Source organism: Stegostoma tigrinum, chromosome 1 (assembly GCF_030684315.1).
Source record: "Stegostoma tigrinum isolate sSteTig4 chromosome 1, sSteTig4.hap1, whole genome shotgun sequence".
Classification (NCBI taxonomy): Eukaryota; Metazoa; Chordata; class Chondrichthyes; order Orectolobiformes; family Stegostomatidae; genus Stegostoma; species Stegostoma tigrinum.
Window position 1 is genome coordinate 104,993,127 of NC_081354.1, and position 19,173 is coordinate 105,012,299.

At 41.2% G+C, this 19,173-nt stretch overlaps 1 protein-coding gene across 1 annotated transcript in view; it reads right to left on the reverse strand.

The window, feature by feature from the left end:
- nfxl1 (nuclear transcription factor, X-box binding-like 1) overlaps positions 1 to 19,173 on the reverse strand; it is a 146,258-nt gene that overhangs the window by 120,374 nt on the left and 6,711 nt on the right. The window contains exons 2-4 of the mRNA XM_048542041.2: positions 12,587 to 12,748; positions 5,785 to 5,897; positions 4,069 to 4,199 (exon numbers count right to left, since the gene is read on the reverse strand). Of these exons, the coding sequence (XP_048397998.1) occupies positions 4,069 to 4,199; positions 5,785 to 5,897; positions 12,587 to 12,748 (406 nt within the window). The remainder of the gene's footprint in view (positions 1 to 4,068; positions 4,200 to 5,784; positions 5,898 to 12,586; positions 12,749 to 19,173) is intronic.

The window sequence follows — 19,173 nt, forward strand, 5'->3', positions numbered from 1 at the left end:
CTGCCAACTGCAATCAGTAAGGAGAGGTGACAACACTAGCTCCATAACAATCCTCAACACCAATGCCCCGCAAGACTATATTCCTTATCACTCATGGTTGTGTAACTGCATTTACAAATTTGCTGTTAACACCACCATCGTGGGTTGGATCTCAAACAACGAACAGACAGACTGCATGGCTTAGTCGCATGGTGTAAAGACAAACTGTTCTTCAATGTCAGCAAAATGAAGGATCTGGTCATCGACTTCAGGAAGCAGTGTGGAGGACATGCCCCCACCTGTATCAGCGATGCCGAGATGGAGGTGGTTGAGAGCTTCAAGTTCCTAGGAGTGATATCACCAATCTTCCCTGGTCCATCTATGAAAACCATACAAATCAAGAAAGCACACCAACAACTCTACTCCCTCAGAAGGCTAAGGAAATTTGGCATGTCCACAATGACTGTTTCTAATTTTTATAGATGCATCATAGAACGCATCCTATTCAGATGCATCACAGCTTAGTATAGCAACTGAAAACAACTAATGCTAGCGATCACAGCAGGTCACATAGCATCAATGGAACTATTCTGCTCGAGACCGCAAGAAATTGCAGGAATTTGTGAAGGCAGCCTGGTCCATCAAAAAAAAACAGCTTTTGGTCCATTGACTCTGTCCACACTTTCTGCTGCTTCAAGAAAGCTGCCAACATAATCAAAGACCCCTACCATCCCAGTTATACTCCCTTCCACCATCTTCCATCTGGCAGAAGGTATAATAGATGGAAAACACATACCAACAGATTTACAGACAGCTTCTTCCCCACTGTTGCCAGCCTAATAAATGGACTTCTCAAAAGTTAGAGTTGATCTTTCTCTGCACCTTCTCTGTAGCTATAACAGTATATTCTGCTTTCTGTTCTATTACCCTGATATACTTATGTAACATACGATTTGTCTTGTTAGCACACAAAACAACAGTTTTCACTACATTTTGGTACAAGTGACAATAATAAATCAAATCAAAGTAATAACCAAACCACAGAAATAATTAAGTTGTTCTTAAGTCACAATAAAAATATTAATATACTTAAAACTTTTAAAAAAGCTTAACACCTGGAATCAGGCCATTTGGCCCATCAAGCATACACCAACCCTCCAAAGAGCATCTCTGTAGCCTACACAACCTTGAACACTATAGAACATTTAGCATGGCCAATCCACCTATTGCACATCTTTGAACTCAGAGGAAACCGAAACTGACACCAACACAATGTGCAAACTCCACCGTCACCAGGTGGAGGGAATCAAACCGGAATCCTTGAAGCTATGCTAACGACAGAGCCACAGTGCCACTCAACAAAGACCTATACAATGACACCTCAAAAATTTCTGAACCGTGAAGGAATCACATTTTTTAAACTGTCAATTGGAATCACTTTGGAAAGATATTCATTTCTGGTCAAATTGATCAAACGTCTCCGAAGATTATTATAATTCTGTGTGGTAATCACACAGTAACAAGTGAATATTTACATCATAGAGAACTAAGGGGAAAATCTCCAAGCAGGATTATTAAGCAAATATTTTACAGTCATTAGAATGAGTCCAGAGAGATGTTTAGAAGATACTTGAGATACATTCTGTCATACTGTAAAGATAGTATCTTTTTATTTTTCATGGTGGGCTGAAGTGGGAAAGTTTCCATTTTGAAGAACAAAGATTGCTAAAGGCAATAACCTGACACTCATTGTAAGCACTCTTTACATTGGTGCAGTTTCAAACATTAACAGAAAGTGGTACGGGGCTGGATCCAAGGAAACGTAGAAATGGAGATTCAGCTGACAACAATCAGCTGATTGGTCTGTGCACTAGCGATCAGTTATCAAAGACAAAGACAGAGGCCATCCTTCTGCCAGAAACTTTAATTATTTCTCAGGCTGAACAGTTTCGGGATACGAAAAAGATAAGGGAAAGCTATCCAATATCCACCAGCTCAAGAACGCTCTTGTTCTCTGCTGTAAAGGTCACTTTAAGCCTGAAGAAAACCAGTTTTCCTTCAGAAATTGTTGTAAGTTGTCAGTTTTAAATTACTAAGTCAGAGACATTTTAAAAGTGTGACTCAGCCACCCTGTGGCTCTCGCAAACCACTGAAGGTAACTTGAGAAGGCAGGCCAGGGAACAATATGTTGATCAACACAAAAATCCATCTCAGCCGATCATGTGAACAGAAACCACTGAATTGCCTACTTGGTCATCATTCCATCCATAACACCCTTTTTTTCTTAAAATGGGAGAGTGCGAATGTATTTATCACAGGTTTAGAGATTAAATTAGTACGGGTTACATGTTCACGCTTTATAATTGTTTGCCTCTAAATAGAGAGTCATTGTGTTTGTATTATGTAGTAATTCTTATACAGAAGTACAGAAACCTGACCATGTTTTCTGACAACCAGGGTCTTTGAAAAAAACCCTCTCTGATGAAGGGTCGAGGCCCGAAACGTCAGCTTTTGTGCTCCTGAGATGCTGCTGGGCCTGCTGTGTTCATCCAGCCTCACACTTCACTATCTTTGAAAAAAAAACTGGGGGCTGATTGAGGGACTTTTGAGATTCTTTAAAATTCTTAGCGAAGACTCCCAGAGTAGTGGTTCTTGAGTTCCAGTGGGGATTGAAACCACTCAAATCATTAAGCAAATTACAGATCTAAACATGGCAAAAAGTCCATGCAAAACAAAGACAAAGACAACAAAGATCAGATAGAAAAAAAATAGGCTTCAAAGTATATCTCACTATTTTAAGATAACAAGGTGCAGAGCTGCCTGGCCTGCTGTGTTCACCCAGCACTACACCTTGTTAGCTCAGATTCTCCAGCATCAGTAGTTCCTACTATCACACTAAAAATTGTTTAACTAGGTCACTGAGTTAAACTTTATAACAAAACCAGAAATTGCTGGCAAAGGTCAGCAGGGCTGGTAGTATCTGCGAAGAGAAATCAGATTTAATGTTTTGGGTCCAGTGATCTTCCTCAGAGCTGATGGCAGCTCGGAAAAAGGTTGCTTTTATGCAGAAGATAGGATAGTGGGAGGAGATAAGGAGTAAAGAATAGATGGAGATAAAACCCAAGGAGAGAGAAGAACAGATGAACAAAAGGACTGGATAATGATTAGTAGCTACTCATTCTTCTAGATTAGTGGGGACTATTAGTGGCTAACAATGGATTGTGTGTAACAGCCAGCTATGTAATAACAAGGACTGGTGTTGGGGGTTGGGGTAAGGAAATGGGAGGTGGCACCCAAAGCCCTAAAATTGTTGAACTCGATTTTGAGCCCAGAAGGCTGAACAAGTTTCCACGGGGAAAATGTTCTAGCAACCTGCACTTAGCTTCACTGGAACACTGCAACAAACCTGAGACAGAGATATTGATCAGGGAACAAGGTGGTGTATTGAAGTAACAGGCAACTGAAACTCAGGGTTTTCTTTTGCATACAGAACATAGGTGTTCTGCAAGAGACAATGGGAACTGCAGATGCTGGTGAATCCAAGATAATAAAGTGTGAAGATGGATGAACACAGCAGGCCAAGCAGCATCTCAGGAGCACAAAAGTTAGCGTTTCGGGCCTAGACCCTTCATCAGAGCCTTCTGCAAAGTGGTCACTTAGTCTATGCTTCTTTTCCCCAATGTCAAGGAGAACACATTGTGAGCAGCGAACAGAGTAGACAGATTAAGTAAAGCACTACTTCACCTGGAATATCTGTTTCGGCCCTGGAAGTCCGAGGACGGAGGAAGGAAGTGGTCAGGTGCTATAATGCAGCTGCAAGGCAAGGTGCCATGAGGCTCAGGGTGGGGAGGGTGTTGACATGAAGGAGGATTGGATCTGTGTCCCAGAGGGAATGATCTTTGCAGAAGGCTGACAAGGAAGGGGAAGAGAATGCGTATGGTGGTGGCATCCTGCTGGAGGTGGCAGAAATGGCCGCGGTTGCTGGTGGGATGGTAGGTTAAAATTTATCTTTGCTTTCTGTTAGCCATCAAAATCAAATCAACATAATATTTAATACCTTTCATTTGAAAACAAGTATCTACAGCTTACCATGGCCAGGGATGATCTTTCTTTCCAAAGTCATCATCTAACACAGAGGATACAAGAAAAATGCTGTCTTTTGCCCATTTCTGGATACACGAGATGTGAAAGATACAGTAACAACGGAAGCAACTCCAGATCTAAATTGAAGAAAAAAATTGATCTTAGGTGCATTGTAAATTAACACTTCCTTGGCCAATATATTTTTTAAAAGGTATATTTTAGGTAACAGTCAAATTGCTGTTTGTTGTCCAATAAGCATATCTAATTTCAAAATTTCTAACTTCTACACATTTATGATGTCATTCTAAGAACTGCTCTGATACCTGATTTTCTGAGGAATGGTTCAGTGAATAAGGTCACAAAGATGTAATTATTGTTTACAAAACCCATGAACTAAGTTGGTAATAACGTAGAAAAAGAAAGCAAATTAATTGTAGGAGATACTAGTTTTTAAAAAATCATGGTTCCTCGCTAGAATTCTAAGAGACTTGAAAACATTACTTAACAAAAGAAAATGCTGGAACAAAGATTTGGAAGAAACATCCAACAGGTCATAAATGCCTTGTTTAAGGTGTGACTTGGATTAACAGTTCAATAACAAAATAATTTGGGCAGCACAGTGGCTCAGCAGTTAGCACTCACAGCACCAGGGACCAAGGTTCAATTCCACCTTTGGGCAACTGTTTGCACAAAATTCGCACAATCTCCCTGTGCCTGTATAGGTTTCCTCCAGGTGCTCCAGTTCCCTCCCAGAGTCCGAAGATGTGCGAGTTAGGTGGATCGGCCATGCTAAATTGCTCATGCTGTCCAGGGATGTATAGGTTAGGCACATTAGCCACAGGAATTGTAGGGTTACAGGGATTGAACAGGTCTGGCTGGGATGCTGTTTGGAGGTTCGGTGTGGACTTAATGGGACAAATGATCTACTTCTACACAGTAGGGATTTTATGACTATGAATTTAGCAAGCATTAACCTGAATCAACTAAAAAAAAGCAACTTGATCGCGAAGTGACTGTTAGCATAGATGTCAGTAGGAAGTCAACCTTTGAAAACATCCAAAATGGGTTTGAGTGGTATGTCTGGTATAATAGCAAACTGTGGAAGTGCTACAGCTGGTCACCAGCTTTATTTTTAGCCATGTGGAGTCTGCACCATGTGAGCATGCCGTTAAGACCCCTCTGTGACACTTGCAGCCCAGCCTATGTGACATGCTTGATCCCTTAAACTCAAGTTATAAAAAGGTATTCATGTAAAACTGAGGCGGCCAAATAAGAATATTATACATCATGGCTGAAAAGAAGATGAACACTCAGGTTTTGAGTATATGCAAAACATGAATTTAAGGCCAAAAAGAAGTTGTCTTATACACTGTCAATAATGGTATGATAACTTCAAAACATTATGGAATTATTACCTTTTATTCCTGCATAAGCTCAAGCTTAAATCTATCAAAAGGCTCATGTCACAGAACATAGCATTTAAGGATGAACATTAACTAATGATGCAGTTATTAGAAATTGAAAAAACTAACAATACATAAATATACAAGACTGTTAAATACAGTATTATGATTTGACAAGTGTAGTGACTTGATCAGTTTGTTAAATGGCAAAAGCAAATCTCACTATAACCCGGAGCTAATACCCTTCATCAGGCTCACCACAACATGGTAAATACACTAAACTATAAATACTATTTTGTCAAACATCTTCAATACTTACAGCCTGATTCCTCTTTACTGAGGCTATGCAGATGAGGCATGTTTGAGCTCCTGACTGAAATGCATCATTCAGATATTGTTTCGTGCGTTCCAATTCTCTGGAAGAATTTTCACCTAGTATAATTATATAATAAGATTAATCCAAAACACATTTTAGAAGTTTTGGATTTTTAATATGTCAACTTTCTAAGTAACAATATATAACATCCCATTCACCTTCATATGGTAAATATAAATTTTCCTCCAAATTGGGTTCCCATTTCTCAGTTTATATTTGCATCTACATAAAATAAGATAATAATTTTCTATACCAATATCAACAGGTATAACATAATGCAAGCCAAAAGGCTCAAGCAGAGTGAAACCCAAGACTGCAGCAAAGTGCAAAGTAAGGATAAAGAATGGGCTCTCACTCAGTTTGAACCTTAATTTTGCACGACTCAAGCTTTAAAACTGCTTTTTGCTGCAGATGTTACATGTAAATAAGTCACTCACATGTATTCGAAATTTAGACTCTTCTGCAGGTTATTCACACAACTTTCCACTTGCTCGAATACACAGGTACAGACTGGAGGCCCATGCAAACTTTTACACATCAACTCGCTGACTTGAGTAACTGCAGAATTTTTACATCTTCTACCTTACTTTTTATTCTTCCCAATGTCAAATCTAGGCAGGGGCAAACATGTACACTGTCCTTATTGACAAATACAAGTTTATATCCTGAGGATCCATGACATGTGACCATACAAGCACACTCAGAAGTTCTAGGAGGCCGGTGTTGGACCTTATAAAGGATGGTGAATGTAGATTAAAGGATTCACCTTCATGGCTCACTGTCTACATGCATATACAGGCTGTCCAAGATAAAGAAAGTGATGCCCCTCTATACCCAATTTTATCTCTGACTGGTTCTGTATGACAGAATTGGCCAAATGGTTGGGCAAGCTACTGAAACCAGTTTTAACCCTGTTTTCCCCTTATACTATGAAGGATCCTTTGTGAAAATCATGCAAGACCTAAATATCAATTGCCAAGTGCTCTTTTCAACATTGCCAGCTTATTCCCTAACATTACACTCAAGCAAACCATTAATATTTGCAGCAGGTTATTGCATCACAGCAATACACATGTACAATTGGTGTTTGCATCATTTTTCTTTAAGCGCACCAACTTAGCCACACATGTAATTGAGGTCCGTTTCAACAACACATGTACCCAAATAGATGGCATTGCCATGGGACTCCTTTTGGCCCAGATCTGGCTACACATTTGCTAATTTCCACAAGAAATATATATTTAAGAATGACCACTAATCTCTCACTTCTGGTATACTTGGGACAACTAGATAAAGTTTGCAACATTCAAATCAGCAGATGAAAAAAATTTCCTTACAAACCTGAGCCTCCATCCTGCACACAAATTCACCTCTGACATGGAGCAGTCAAACCATTGCCATGAAGATGCATCAGAGATAATGGGAACTGCAGATGCTGGAGAATCCAAGACAACAAAATGTGAGGCTGGATGAACACAGCAGGCCAAGCAGCATCTCAGGAGCACAAAAGCTGACGTTTCGGGCCTAGACCCTTCATCAGAGAGGGGGATGGGGTGAGGGTTCTGGAATAAATAGGGAGAGAGGGGGAGGCGGACCGAAGATGGAGAGAAAAGAAGATAGGTGGAGAGAGTATAGGTGGGGAGGTAGGGAGGGGATAGGTCAGTCCAGGGAAGACGGACAGGTCAAGGAGGTGGGATGAGGTTAGTAGGTAGATGGGGGTGCGGCTTGGGGTGGGAGGAAGGGATGGGTGAGAGGAAGAACAGGTTAGGGAGGCAGAGACAGGTTGGATTGGTTTTGGGATGCAGTGGGTGGAGGGGAAGAGCTGGGCTGGTTGTGTGGTGCAGTGGGGGGAGGGGACGAACTGGGCTGGTTTGGGGATGCAGTAGGGGAAGGGGAGATTTTGAAACTGGTGAAGTCCACCTTGATACCATTAGGCTGCAGGGTTCCCAGGCGGAATATGAGTTGCAACCAGCAACCAGTTCATCCAGCCTCACATTTTGTTGCCATGATGATGCATGATGGATTAGCTGTCTTCATAGGTCTTTCCTCTGTTTTTAACATACCTATTCTTGGATTTTATACTGATGTCAGCATACGAAGGGGTCAGGGGCCAGAAGGCTGTTTCCACTTTTGGGTCCCCATCCCTCCTGGGTCCCAAAATTCTCAATCACTAGGCCACTGGTCACGTTCCCCACCTCAAAACATTTGTATGTACGTGCATAATTAAAAACAATGCTCAGCTCGTGTGTACTGGTGTCAACAAACACAGCCTTTGTAAAAATCATTAAATCTGCGCACATTTTCTCAATCTTTCCATTAACAGAAATAGTTTCTCATAAACATTTAATCAGTTGCTTCACATTGTCCAGACACTGTCAAAAATAGGCTACCATCAGGTATTCTTTCAGTCTCCTCTGGCTAGTTGGACACATTCAATACATCTCATTTTTTGTCCGAGTGACATTGCATTATTTTATTTTCAACTTGATCTATGACCATTTAGAGTAGGATGGACAGCATGGAAACTGATCCTTCAATCCAACTCATGTGCACCAACCAAGCATACCAATCTAATTTGGTCCCAGTTGCCCAGGTTCATATCCCTCCAAACCCTTCCTATTCACACATCCATCCAGATGGCTTTTAAATGAGAAGTTGTTGGCAGATCGGATCAGGGTAAACCCTAAGGCTTTCTATAGGTATTTAAGGAATAAAAGAATGACGAAAGTAAGATTTGGCCCAATCGAGGATAGTAGTGGTAAGTTGTGTGTGGAGTCAGATGAGATAGGGGAAGCACTAAATGAATATTTTTCAACAGTATTCACTCTAGAAAACGACAATGTTGTCGAAGAGAATACTGAGATACAGGCTACTAGACTAGGTGGGATTGAGGTTCACAAGGCAGAGGTATTAGAAATCCTTCAGAGGGCGAAGATAGATAAGTCCTCTGGGCCAGATGGGATTTATCCTCGGATCCTCTGGGAAGCCAGGGAGGCGATTGCCGAGCCTTTGGCATTAATCTTTAACTCGTCATTGTCTACAGGAATAGTGCCAGATGACTGGAGGATAGCAAATGTGGTTCCCCTGTTCAAGAATGGGAATACAGACAACCCTGGTAATTATAGACCAGTGAGCCTTACCTCAGTTGTTGGTCAAGTGTTGGAAAAGGTTATAAGGGATAGGATTTATAATCATCTAGAAAAGAATAAATTGATTAGGGATAGTCAGCACGGTTTTGTGAAGGGAAGGTCGTGCCTCACAAACATTATTGAGTTCTTTGAGAAGGTGACCAAACAGGTAGATGAGAGTAAACCGGTTGATGTGGTGTATATGGATTTCAGCAAGGCGTTCGATAAGGTTCCCCACAATAGGCTATTGTACAAAATGCGGAGGAACGGGATTGTGGGAGATATAACAGTTTGGATCGGAAATTGGCTTGCTGAAAGAAGACAGAGGGTGGTAGTTGATGGGAAATGTTCATCCTGGAGACCAGTTACTAGTGGTGTAACGCAAGGGTTGGTGTTGGGTCCACTGCTGTTTGTCATTTTTATAAATGACCTGGATGAGGGTGTAGAAGGATGGGTTAGTAAATTTGCAGACGACACTAAGGTCGGTGGAGTTGTGGATAGTGACGAAGGACGCTGTAGGTTGCAGAGAGACATAGATAAGCTGCAGAGCTGGGCTGAGAGGTGGCAAATGGAGTTTAATGCAGACAAGTGTCAGGTGATGCACTTTGGTAGGAGTAACCGGAAGGCAAAGTACTGGGCTAATGGTAAGATTCTTAGCAGTGTAGATGAGCAGAGAGATCTTGGTGTCCATGTACACAGATCCTTGAAAGTTGCCACCCAGGTTGACAGGGCTGTTAAGAAGGCACACAGTGTTTTAGCTTTTATTAATAGAGGGATCGAGTTCCGGAACCAAGAGGTTACAGTGAAGCTGTACAAAACTCTGGTGCGGCCGCACTTGGAGTATTGTGTACAGTTCTGGTCACCGCATTATAAGGAGGATGTGGAAGCTTTGGATAGGGTGCAGAAGAGATTTACTATGATGTTGCCTGGTATGGAGGGAAGGTCTTATGAGGAAAGGCCGAGGGACTTGAGGCTGTTTTCATTAGAGAGAAGAAGGTTGAGAGGTGACTTAATTGAAACATATAAAATAATCAGAGGGTTAGATAGGGTGGATAGGGACCACAAACCTTATTACTAGGATGGTGACGGCGAGCACGAGGGGGTACAGCTTTAAATTGAGGGGTGAAAGATATAGGACAGATGTCAGAGGTGGTTTCTTTACTCAGAGAGTAGTAAGGGAATGGAACGCTTTGCTTGCAACGGTAGTAGATTCGCCAACTTTAGGTACATTTAAGTTGTCATTGGATAAGCACATGGACGTACATGGAATAGTGTAGGTTAGATGGGCTTGAGATCGGTATGACAGGTCGCACAACATCGAGGGCCGAAGGGCCTGTACTGTGCTGTAATGTTATACGTTTTATGTTCTATGTAATTGTACCAGTATCTATCACTTCCTCTGGTAGCCCTTTCCATACATACACCACTCTCTTAGGAATAAAAGTTACTCAAGTCCTTTTTAAAATGTTTCCCCTCTTACTTAAACCTATGTCCTCCAGTTTCGCACTCCTCCACTCTAGGGAAAAGACCTTGGCTATTCACTCTATCACATTCCTCATTTATTTTCAAGCACTGTATCGGTCATTCCGCAACTCTTAGCTGTTTTATCACTCTACTGCATCAAAATGATTTGCTACTGAATATAAATAGATAACAGGTCAGCTGTGGTGACTAGAAATTAGACAGCCAGCTCTAATCCTTGGTATTGTCTTCAGGATACAACCTCCAAAACACATCCATACATGCTTCTCAGCAGCTGTCTTCTCTTGCAGCCAAATTATTACTCAGCTTGAAGTTTCACACAAACTTAAAAGCAGTGGCTACCCTAAGAATCAGCCTTTCATGTGAATTTTTCACATTTTTCCCCATGCAAATTCCTGAATAAGATCCTATACAACCTTCCAACATTTAAATGATATGCCTGTTCAGTGAAATCTATTCCTTTTTAAAATTGCTTTGATTGCCGTTTACTGGATTATCTTCATACAGATAATTCACAAGTTTGTCTAATGGTTGTTTCATTATAATTTGTTTTGATAAAAAAAGGTCCCATGCTTATTTTGTTGGTTATATATGAACTGTAACTGCACAATCTATTTCAAAAAAAACATGTCCTCTTATAATCACTTGGCATAGACTACATAACAGAGCTTTTCTCTAGCTTCTTCATCACTCCCCCTACTATAGGAAATTTAGTGTCAACTTTTGGTTTTGAGTCCATTAAGTACAGAACATGTTTTTGGTCACACCAAAACCATTATATTTAATATCAAAATCACCACTCAACATTTCAAGAACGAATGTTACTTATTGTTTATGTGTCTCCAAATTCAACCAATTCAGCATCTTAAGAAGCCTCAACTGCATTTTGAGCACCTTCATGCTTAGACTGGAAGAATTTCATTTCCACATCTATACTTTTTGTATTTTCCTCCATCCATCTATTGTTTAGTCTGATTCAAAAAGCTCAGTACAAGGTCAAAGATTAAGATAGATTTGAACTTCTATACATAAGAATAATTGAATTCTCATCCCATTTGATAGAAAAAAAAATCACACTGCAGAAAAGGACATATCCTATTTAATCGACTTAAGCAAGCAACAGAAGTTTGATTTACCGTTATTTATATGATCATTTTGCAGATCCAATTTTTTTTCATAATTTATTCGTTACCTTTTTAGGGGAAAGAAATATTCAACTGCGAGAATTTTTCAGACGACATTGAATTTTTGTCGTGTGTTTTGTTGGCAATCAAGGTCACTGATACTCACGTTACCAAGTATCACATTGGGTAAATCTAAATGCATCACTAAATTTGACCATTAGGTTTTCAGACCTCAGATTTAGTAATCTACTGGGATACACTTAATCAATTTGTTTCAGATGTTATTAATAGAAACTGTATTCAATCTAGAAGGCAAGTATATGTATTAGATTTTGGATTAATTATATTTCTAGTGAGCACAAAAGCAGTTTCACAGTTTTAGTTTTATGCTGTTTTAGAAAATAGAATTCCATTATTAACCAGATGTCGGAATTCAAGAAGTAAAACCATGTCATCGCTCAACTACGTTGATAAGGATATTGTTATTAAAAATGAAAACTAAGATCTCAGATTTCTTCCGTAATACAAATGGCCACTATTGCTAATGACAGACACATTTTCTTACAGCTTTTCATCTTGCACTCAGCAAGCCATTTTCCAAAAATACCAATCTAAGGGGACAACTAATATTAATAATGTGTGAAGAGCGAGCAATTGGCAAGTGGATTCTGTTGGTAGCAAATTGGTTTAAAAATTAAATGAAGTAAGCAGTTTACTGTTAATTATTAACTAGTGCATTTTCCAAAATAATGCCTTTACAAATCACGAGACAACCATTCTTATCTCACAGAATAAACTTTGGCTTTCCATTACTCTGGTGCTCTTTTGAATTATCCCAATCTGTGCAAGGTAAAATGTGTACTTTCTAAACGACTGTCACGATAAACATTTAACTCCGTGAGGAGCCACAAGAGCCAAGTGAATATATGATACACTGAATAATGGATTTCCAATGCTTCTAGATGCACTGAATTTACAAAATGGTACTTAAGTCGCAACAAGTTATATTACCTATATGATTAGAATATGCTGTAAACGTTGAGGCAACAATTTTCCCTTGCTGACCCTCAAAATCCTCCTCTTCTTCAGAGGAAGTGTTCTCATTAACAAACCTTTGGGCTATAGCTTGATTGGCCTTACGAATTTCTTCAAATTTTTTCAGTGATGACAGCTCTGTTGAAAAGTTGATAAAATATGAAAATCAGATTAAATGAGTATCAATGATAGCAACTGTAAAACTTCTCACATCAGATAACGCATTAATATAAAATAGGTGATCTCACAAGAACCACTAACAAAAGACATTTTATAGCTATAGTAAGGGCAGAAACAGAAATATGAAAGGCATTAAGACAGAAACTATAACTATACAGACGTAGAAGAGTCATTTAAGTCAGAAGTTTTGTCATTTCTAGATAGTTCTTATCTAAAGATGGACAGCTATTACTGCCAACTTTGGTGCACAAATGGACTTTTGAAGCTTCTAAAAATCCTTCTAAAAACAGGGTCAACTTGGACACAGACTATAAAATGTGAATGCTGACATTGGTATCAAGTCATGGCCACTTCAAAATTTGAAAAAAAATCCACTAGTAATTTGAAATAAAGGAAAGCTTTTTATGAGGATAGTTTGAAACATGACATCTTAATAACCAAATTTATTCTCTTCAGCATCTAATGCACAGTTCATCAAATTCATACCTTTTTTTGTACATGGAAATATCACAACGATGTCATATTGTATCAGATAAAAAACCTTTGGTTTTATAAACGTGTATCCACAACAAATCATCTTCCATCCCATTCAGCAAGTTGGATGTTTCCCTTTTTTAAAATGATCTGAAAACTTGATAGCTACTCATTCAGAATGTATGGGTGTTTCATCAATGCTGTTGATGTGACAAAATCAACATGTGTTTTGAAACACTGTCTGGTGATTTAGTTTTAGAAAATGGGCATTTTAGCCAAGTTCTTTTGGTGATCTCCAGACTGACCTCATCCTGCAGCAATACTGAGCATCTTGCGCTATAAAACAGCTACTTCTCTGAAATCTTTAGGTTCAGTGTTTGATTTGGCCCATTTACATACATAAATATGTACATCATTTCTGATGTACAAGTAATTATCCAAATGATTTTCAAGGACCTGATGAGTGCTTCAAGATCAGGCCAATACAACTTTCTGTTCTCATGGTCTTTGGCATCTTCCTCAAGGAGACTCCATGTTTTTCCATTTCTCCCTAGCCACACTGGTCTCCTTCAAGACATTTCAAACAGGGATAATTGCAACCATCCATGTGTTGTGGTTCTATTGACAGACTTCTTCCCATCATCCTGTGAAACAAACAACATTTGGCTTTCACACATTCACAGTTTTCCCCAGAAATCCACAAGTTGTTGTCAGTGATTCCTTGTCCCTTGTAAAATGTGAAGTTGCAGAGTCACAGAGAAGTACAGCACACAAACAGATCCTTCAGTCCAATTCATCCATACCAAACAGATTTTCTAAATTAATCTAGCCCCATTTTCCAGCATTTGGTCCATCTCCCTTTAAACCCTTCCTATTCATATACCTGTCCAGATGTCTTTCAAATGCTGTAATTCTACCAGCCTCCATCTGCTCCTCTAGCAGACTATTCCACGCATGCATCACCCTCTACGTGAAAAAGCTGCCCCTTAGGTCCCTTTTAAATCTTTCCCCTCTCACCTTAAACCTATGGCCTCTAGTTTTGGACTCTGCCGCCCTGGGAAAAAAAGGCACCTCATGATTTTATAAACCTTTATATGGTCGCCACTCGGCCTCCGATGCTTCAGGGAAAATAGCCCCAGCCTATTCATCTTCTATCTATGGCCAGAAACCCTTCAAATGCGGCAACATCCATTTCTGAACCCTCTCAAGTTTCACAACATCCTTTCTATAGCAGGGAGGCCAGAATTGAACACAGTATTTCAGAAGTCACCTAACCAATGTCTTGTACAGCCACAACATTACCTCCCAACTCCTATACTCAATGTTGCCACAGCTGATGAGAATTTCCAGATTATCAAGCCAAGTAAAGGGTCAATTACTGAAAAACAAGAAAAGCAGTGATCCTAATCCAAATTTCCTGGGAACACCACTGTATACTTTCCTCCAGTATGCAAAAACAAAGTTGCCACAGTAGTCATGTGAGATCTACACCTGAGTGAACAGTAACAGATTTTATCAAATGCAGAGGTTGGTAAAAGATGATATCATACTTGCAGCCCTATTGACTCAGGCTCCCATTCCATGTGATCCGAGGTGAAGGGGACATAGCTGCTTTCACAGCAAGTCTATAGTTATGGTTGTAAAGGAATTGCCTTTATGTTTCTCCATTCCACACACCTCCTGGCTGTCTCTATAGAGGGCTTGGCAGGACTTGATATTCAGCAGTCTTTTTTTGATTAAGTAGACTTTTCCAAACCTTGTTACACTTAACACTATCAAATTTCAGTTGGTGCTCATCTTTAAGCTTTTGCAAGGTATTTCTCAGTTGTAGCGACCTCTGTGGTTTGGGCTTCTGCTTCTTCATTCAAAGCAACCTTGAGTGTTTCCATAGCTTGGTGAACAGATTCAATTGTAAGCTCCAACAGACTTTACAAAAATTAATAATTTTGGAACACTCAAAAGTGACTTGATCATTTGGACTCAAGTGTTTCCTTTTCCCTGGCTAGCTTTTCACAAGCTGCTTGCAGTTGTTGAACTACCCATTTGGGTAATAAAATGGGAGGCTGGATGAACACAGCAGGCCAAGCAGCATCTCAGGAGCACAAAAGCTGACGTTTCGGGCCTAGACCCTTCATCAGAGAGGGGGATGGGGGGAGGGAACTGAAATAAATAGGGAGAGAGGGGGAGGCGGACCGAAGATGGAGAGTAAAGAAGATAGGTGGAGAGAGTGTAGGTGGGGAGGTAGGGAGGGGATAGGTCAGTCCAGGGAAGACGGACAGGTCAAAGAGGTGGGATGAGGTTAGTAGGTAGCTGGGGGTGCGGCTTGGGGTGGGAGGAAGGGATGGGTGAGAGGAAGAACCGGTTAGGGAGGCAGAGACAGGTTGGACTGGTTTTGGGATGCAGTGGGTGGGGGGGGGGGAAGAGCTGGGCTGGTTGTGTGGTGCAGTGGGGGGAGGGGATGAACTGGGCTGGTTAGGGATGCAGTAGTTCATCCCCTCCCCCCACTGCACCACACAACCAGCCCAGCTCTCCCCCCCCACCCACTGCATCCCAAAACCAGTCCAACCTGTCTCTGCCTCCCTAACCGGTTCTTCCTCTCACCCATCCCTTCCTCCCACCCCAAGCCGCACCCCCAGCTACCTACTAACCTCATCCCACCTCTTTGACCTGTCCGTCTTCCCTGGACTGACCTATCCCCTCCCTACCTACACCCTCTCCACCTATCTTCTTTACTCTCCATCTTCGGTCCGCCTCCCCCTCTCTCCCTATTTATTCCAGTTCCCTCCCCCCATCCCCCTCTCTGATGAAGGGTCTAGGCCCGAAACGTCAGCTTTTGTGCTCCTGAGATGCTGCTTGGCCTGCTGTGTTCATCCAGCCTCACATTTTATTGTCTTGGAATTTCCAGCATCTGCAGTTCCCATCATCTCTGATACCCTTTTGGGTAGACTGTTTCTGAAATTTGATGTTTTTCTCTCACACTGTTTTAAGTTCAAGTTACTGTTTTTTCCTCATCATTGGGCATCTGTTTGAAACTCCAAGATCTCATTCACAAGACTGAAGACTGCTTTCTAACTCCAAAATTCTGTTACCTCAGATTCGAATTTCGCTTTTCTGGCTTTCAGAAAATGAACTGAATGCGGTTATTTTCTTCCTTCCCAGCAGTAATCCAGATATCCACGGGAGGAACATGGTCATTCGAGACTACATTTGCAGTTCATGCATCTCCTTGGCAGCTGCTGTTCAGCAAATGGACAACAACTTAATTTCCAAAAATCATTGTTCCTTTTGAGGAAAAATAACTGGACTTTCAGGAGCACAGTGCCCTATATTCAGAAGCATTGATGGGGTGACCGCTTCACAGAATGTCTACTTCTGCTTGCAAAAAAGACCTTGAGCTACTTACCGCCTGCTACTTTAACACTGTTTCCTGGCCAATATCTCAAAAGGTCTTACGGGGAACAGTTGAGAGCACTAGGGCTTTTCTTTTAAGAACAACGAAGGATGAGAGGTGATTTGGTAGAGGTGTACGAAATGATCAGAGGTATAGATAGAGTGGATAACCAGGTAACTAGGGTGGAAGTAGCTATTACAAGGGGGCATAGTTTTAAACTGAGTAGGGTAGATATAGGAGAGACGTCAGAGGTTGGTTCTTTACTCAGTGTTCGGGGTGTGGTCTCTTTAGGAGCATTTAAGCAGCTATTAGACAGGCATATGGATGATATAATAAGGTAGGGGTGGAGGCTTGATAGACCTTAGGATTAGTGTAAAAGTTCAGCATTGTGGGCTGAAGGGCCTGTACTGTGTTGTACTGTTCTACATTCTATATCTCTGTCTCTGGCTTGCTGCAGTGTTTCAGTAAAGCTCAACGCAACCTGGAAGAATACTCGCTTGGGGACCCTGCAGCCCTCCAGACTAAACAGAGTTCACTAATTTTAGGGCCTAAACTCTCCCATGTCCTAGCCCTCTACCCCACAAACCAGGCCGTGTTATCATATAGCCTGCAATTACACACTACTTATTGTTAGATTAGATTAGATTCGATTCCCTACAGTGTGGGAACAGGCCCTTCGGCCCAACAGGTCCACACCGCCCCTTGAAGCATCCCACCCAGACCCATCCCCCTATGACCCACACACCGCTGAACACTACGGGCAATTTAGCATGGCTGACCCACCTCGCCTGCACATTTTTAGACTATGGGAGGAAACCGGAGCACCCGGAGGAAACCCACGCAGACACGGGGAGAATGTGCAAACTCCGCACAGACAGTCGCCCAAGGCTGGAATCGAACCTGGGTCCCTGGCGCTGAGGTTGCAGTGCTAACCAGTGAGCCACCGTGCCACGTCTAGGTCACTACCAGACCTCATGAACAGCTACTCACCTACCTAGCCAGGTCATTATCAACTCCTTCGTCTATCCAACTTCTCTCCATCTCGCTCTCACTCCAGGCTCTAACCTATTGTTTACTCCCTACCCCATCCCCCTCCCTATTTTTTGCATATAAGCCAATGTTTTCCCAGCTACCATCAGTTCTAAGGAAGGGTCACCAGACTCAAAGCATTAACTCTGATTTTCTCCTTCATAGATGCTGACACACCTGCTGAGCTTTTCCAACAACTTCTGTTTTTGTTTCTGATTTACAGCATCCGGAGTTCTTTTGGTTCTTATAAAGGTTTAATGGAAGGCAGTCTGAGGATTCCTGGTCTTAACTATGGTCTAGCATTCAAAAAGATCAAAACATCTTCATTATCAATCAGAACAAGTTGTTCTTCCTTTTAATTTAAGCTAAGCATACCAAATTTTGTCCTGCAACTCTGTACTGTTGAATCTTGCTATTGCTCATTTCTCGCCTGAGGAATAGCACATCGTGCCACACTATATCCCTTACTGATGGGACTCCCACAAATAATGACCAGTGTTTGGTTTTCTCTGCTTTGACTGCAACTTTACTCTAGTCTGTCAAGAAGAAATGAGAGTGTGAGCCAGCTAGTAATACTGAAGAAAACTGCAAGAATTTCTTTTTGGAAAGATATCTAAAAGGTAAGAAAAGAGCAAGAGTGGACCTTGGACTTCTGGGTAAGTAGTAACAGGTTCAAAAGAGACAGCAGAGAAAGTGAATATGTACTTTGCATCAAATTTTCAGTGGAAGACACCAGCAACAGGAGACAGTGCTTGTGAAGCTGAAGAGTCTGAAGGCAGATAAATGACCTGGACCAGACAGACGATAGAGTTCTGAAGGAGATAGATGAGGAGACTGTAACAGCATTAGTGGTGATCTTTCAGGAATCACTGGAGTTGGGGAGGGTTGCAGACTACTGGAAAGCGGCTAATATAACACCCCTGCTTACAAAGGTAAGGAGATTGAAGACAGGACATTGTAGGCCGGTGAGTTTGACCTTGTCGTTTGTTCGATCTTCGAGTCCATTATTAAGGATGCAGTTGCATTGTACTTGGAAGAGCATGGTAAAATGGGGCATAATCAGCACAGATTCATCAAGGGGAAGTCACAGGAGTCATACTGCATGGAAACTGACCCTTCAGTCCAACCTGTCCATGCTGACCAAGTTTGCGAAAGTGAACTAGTCTCATTTGCCTGAATTTAGCTCATGTCCCTCGAGAACTTCTCTATTCATGGACTCGCCTTTAAATGTTGCAATTGTACTCGCCACTACCATTTCCTCTACAGTTTATTCCACGTACGCACTGCTCTCAGCCGCTCAGGTCACTTTTAAATCTTATCCCTCTCATGTTCAACCTTTGCCCTCTAGTTTGGACTCCCCTGCCCTGAGGAAAAGACCTTGGCTATTCACCTTATCTATGCCTCTCATGATTTTATAAATCTCTACAAAAATCATGAATCATCAATTTTTCTAAGTCTCTTTTGCACCTTTCCAATTTAACAATATCCT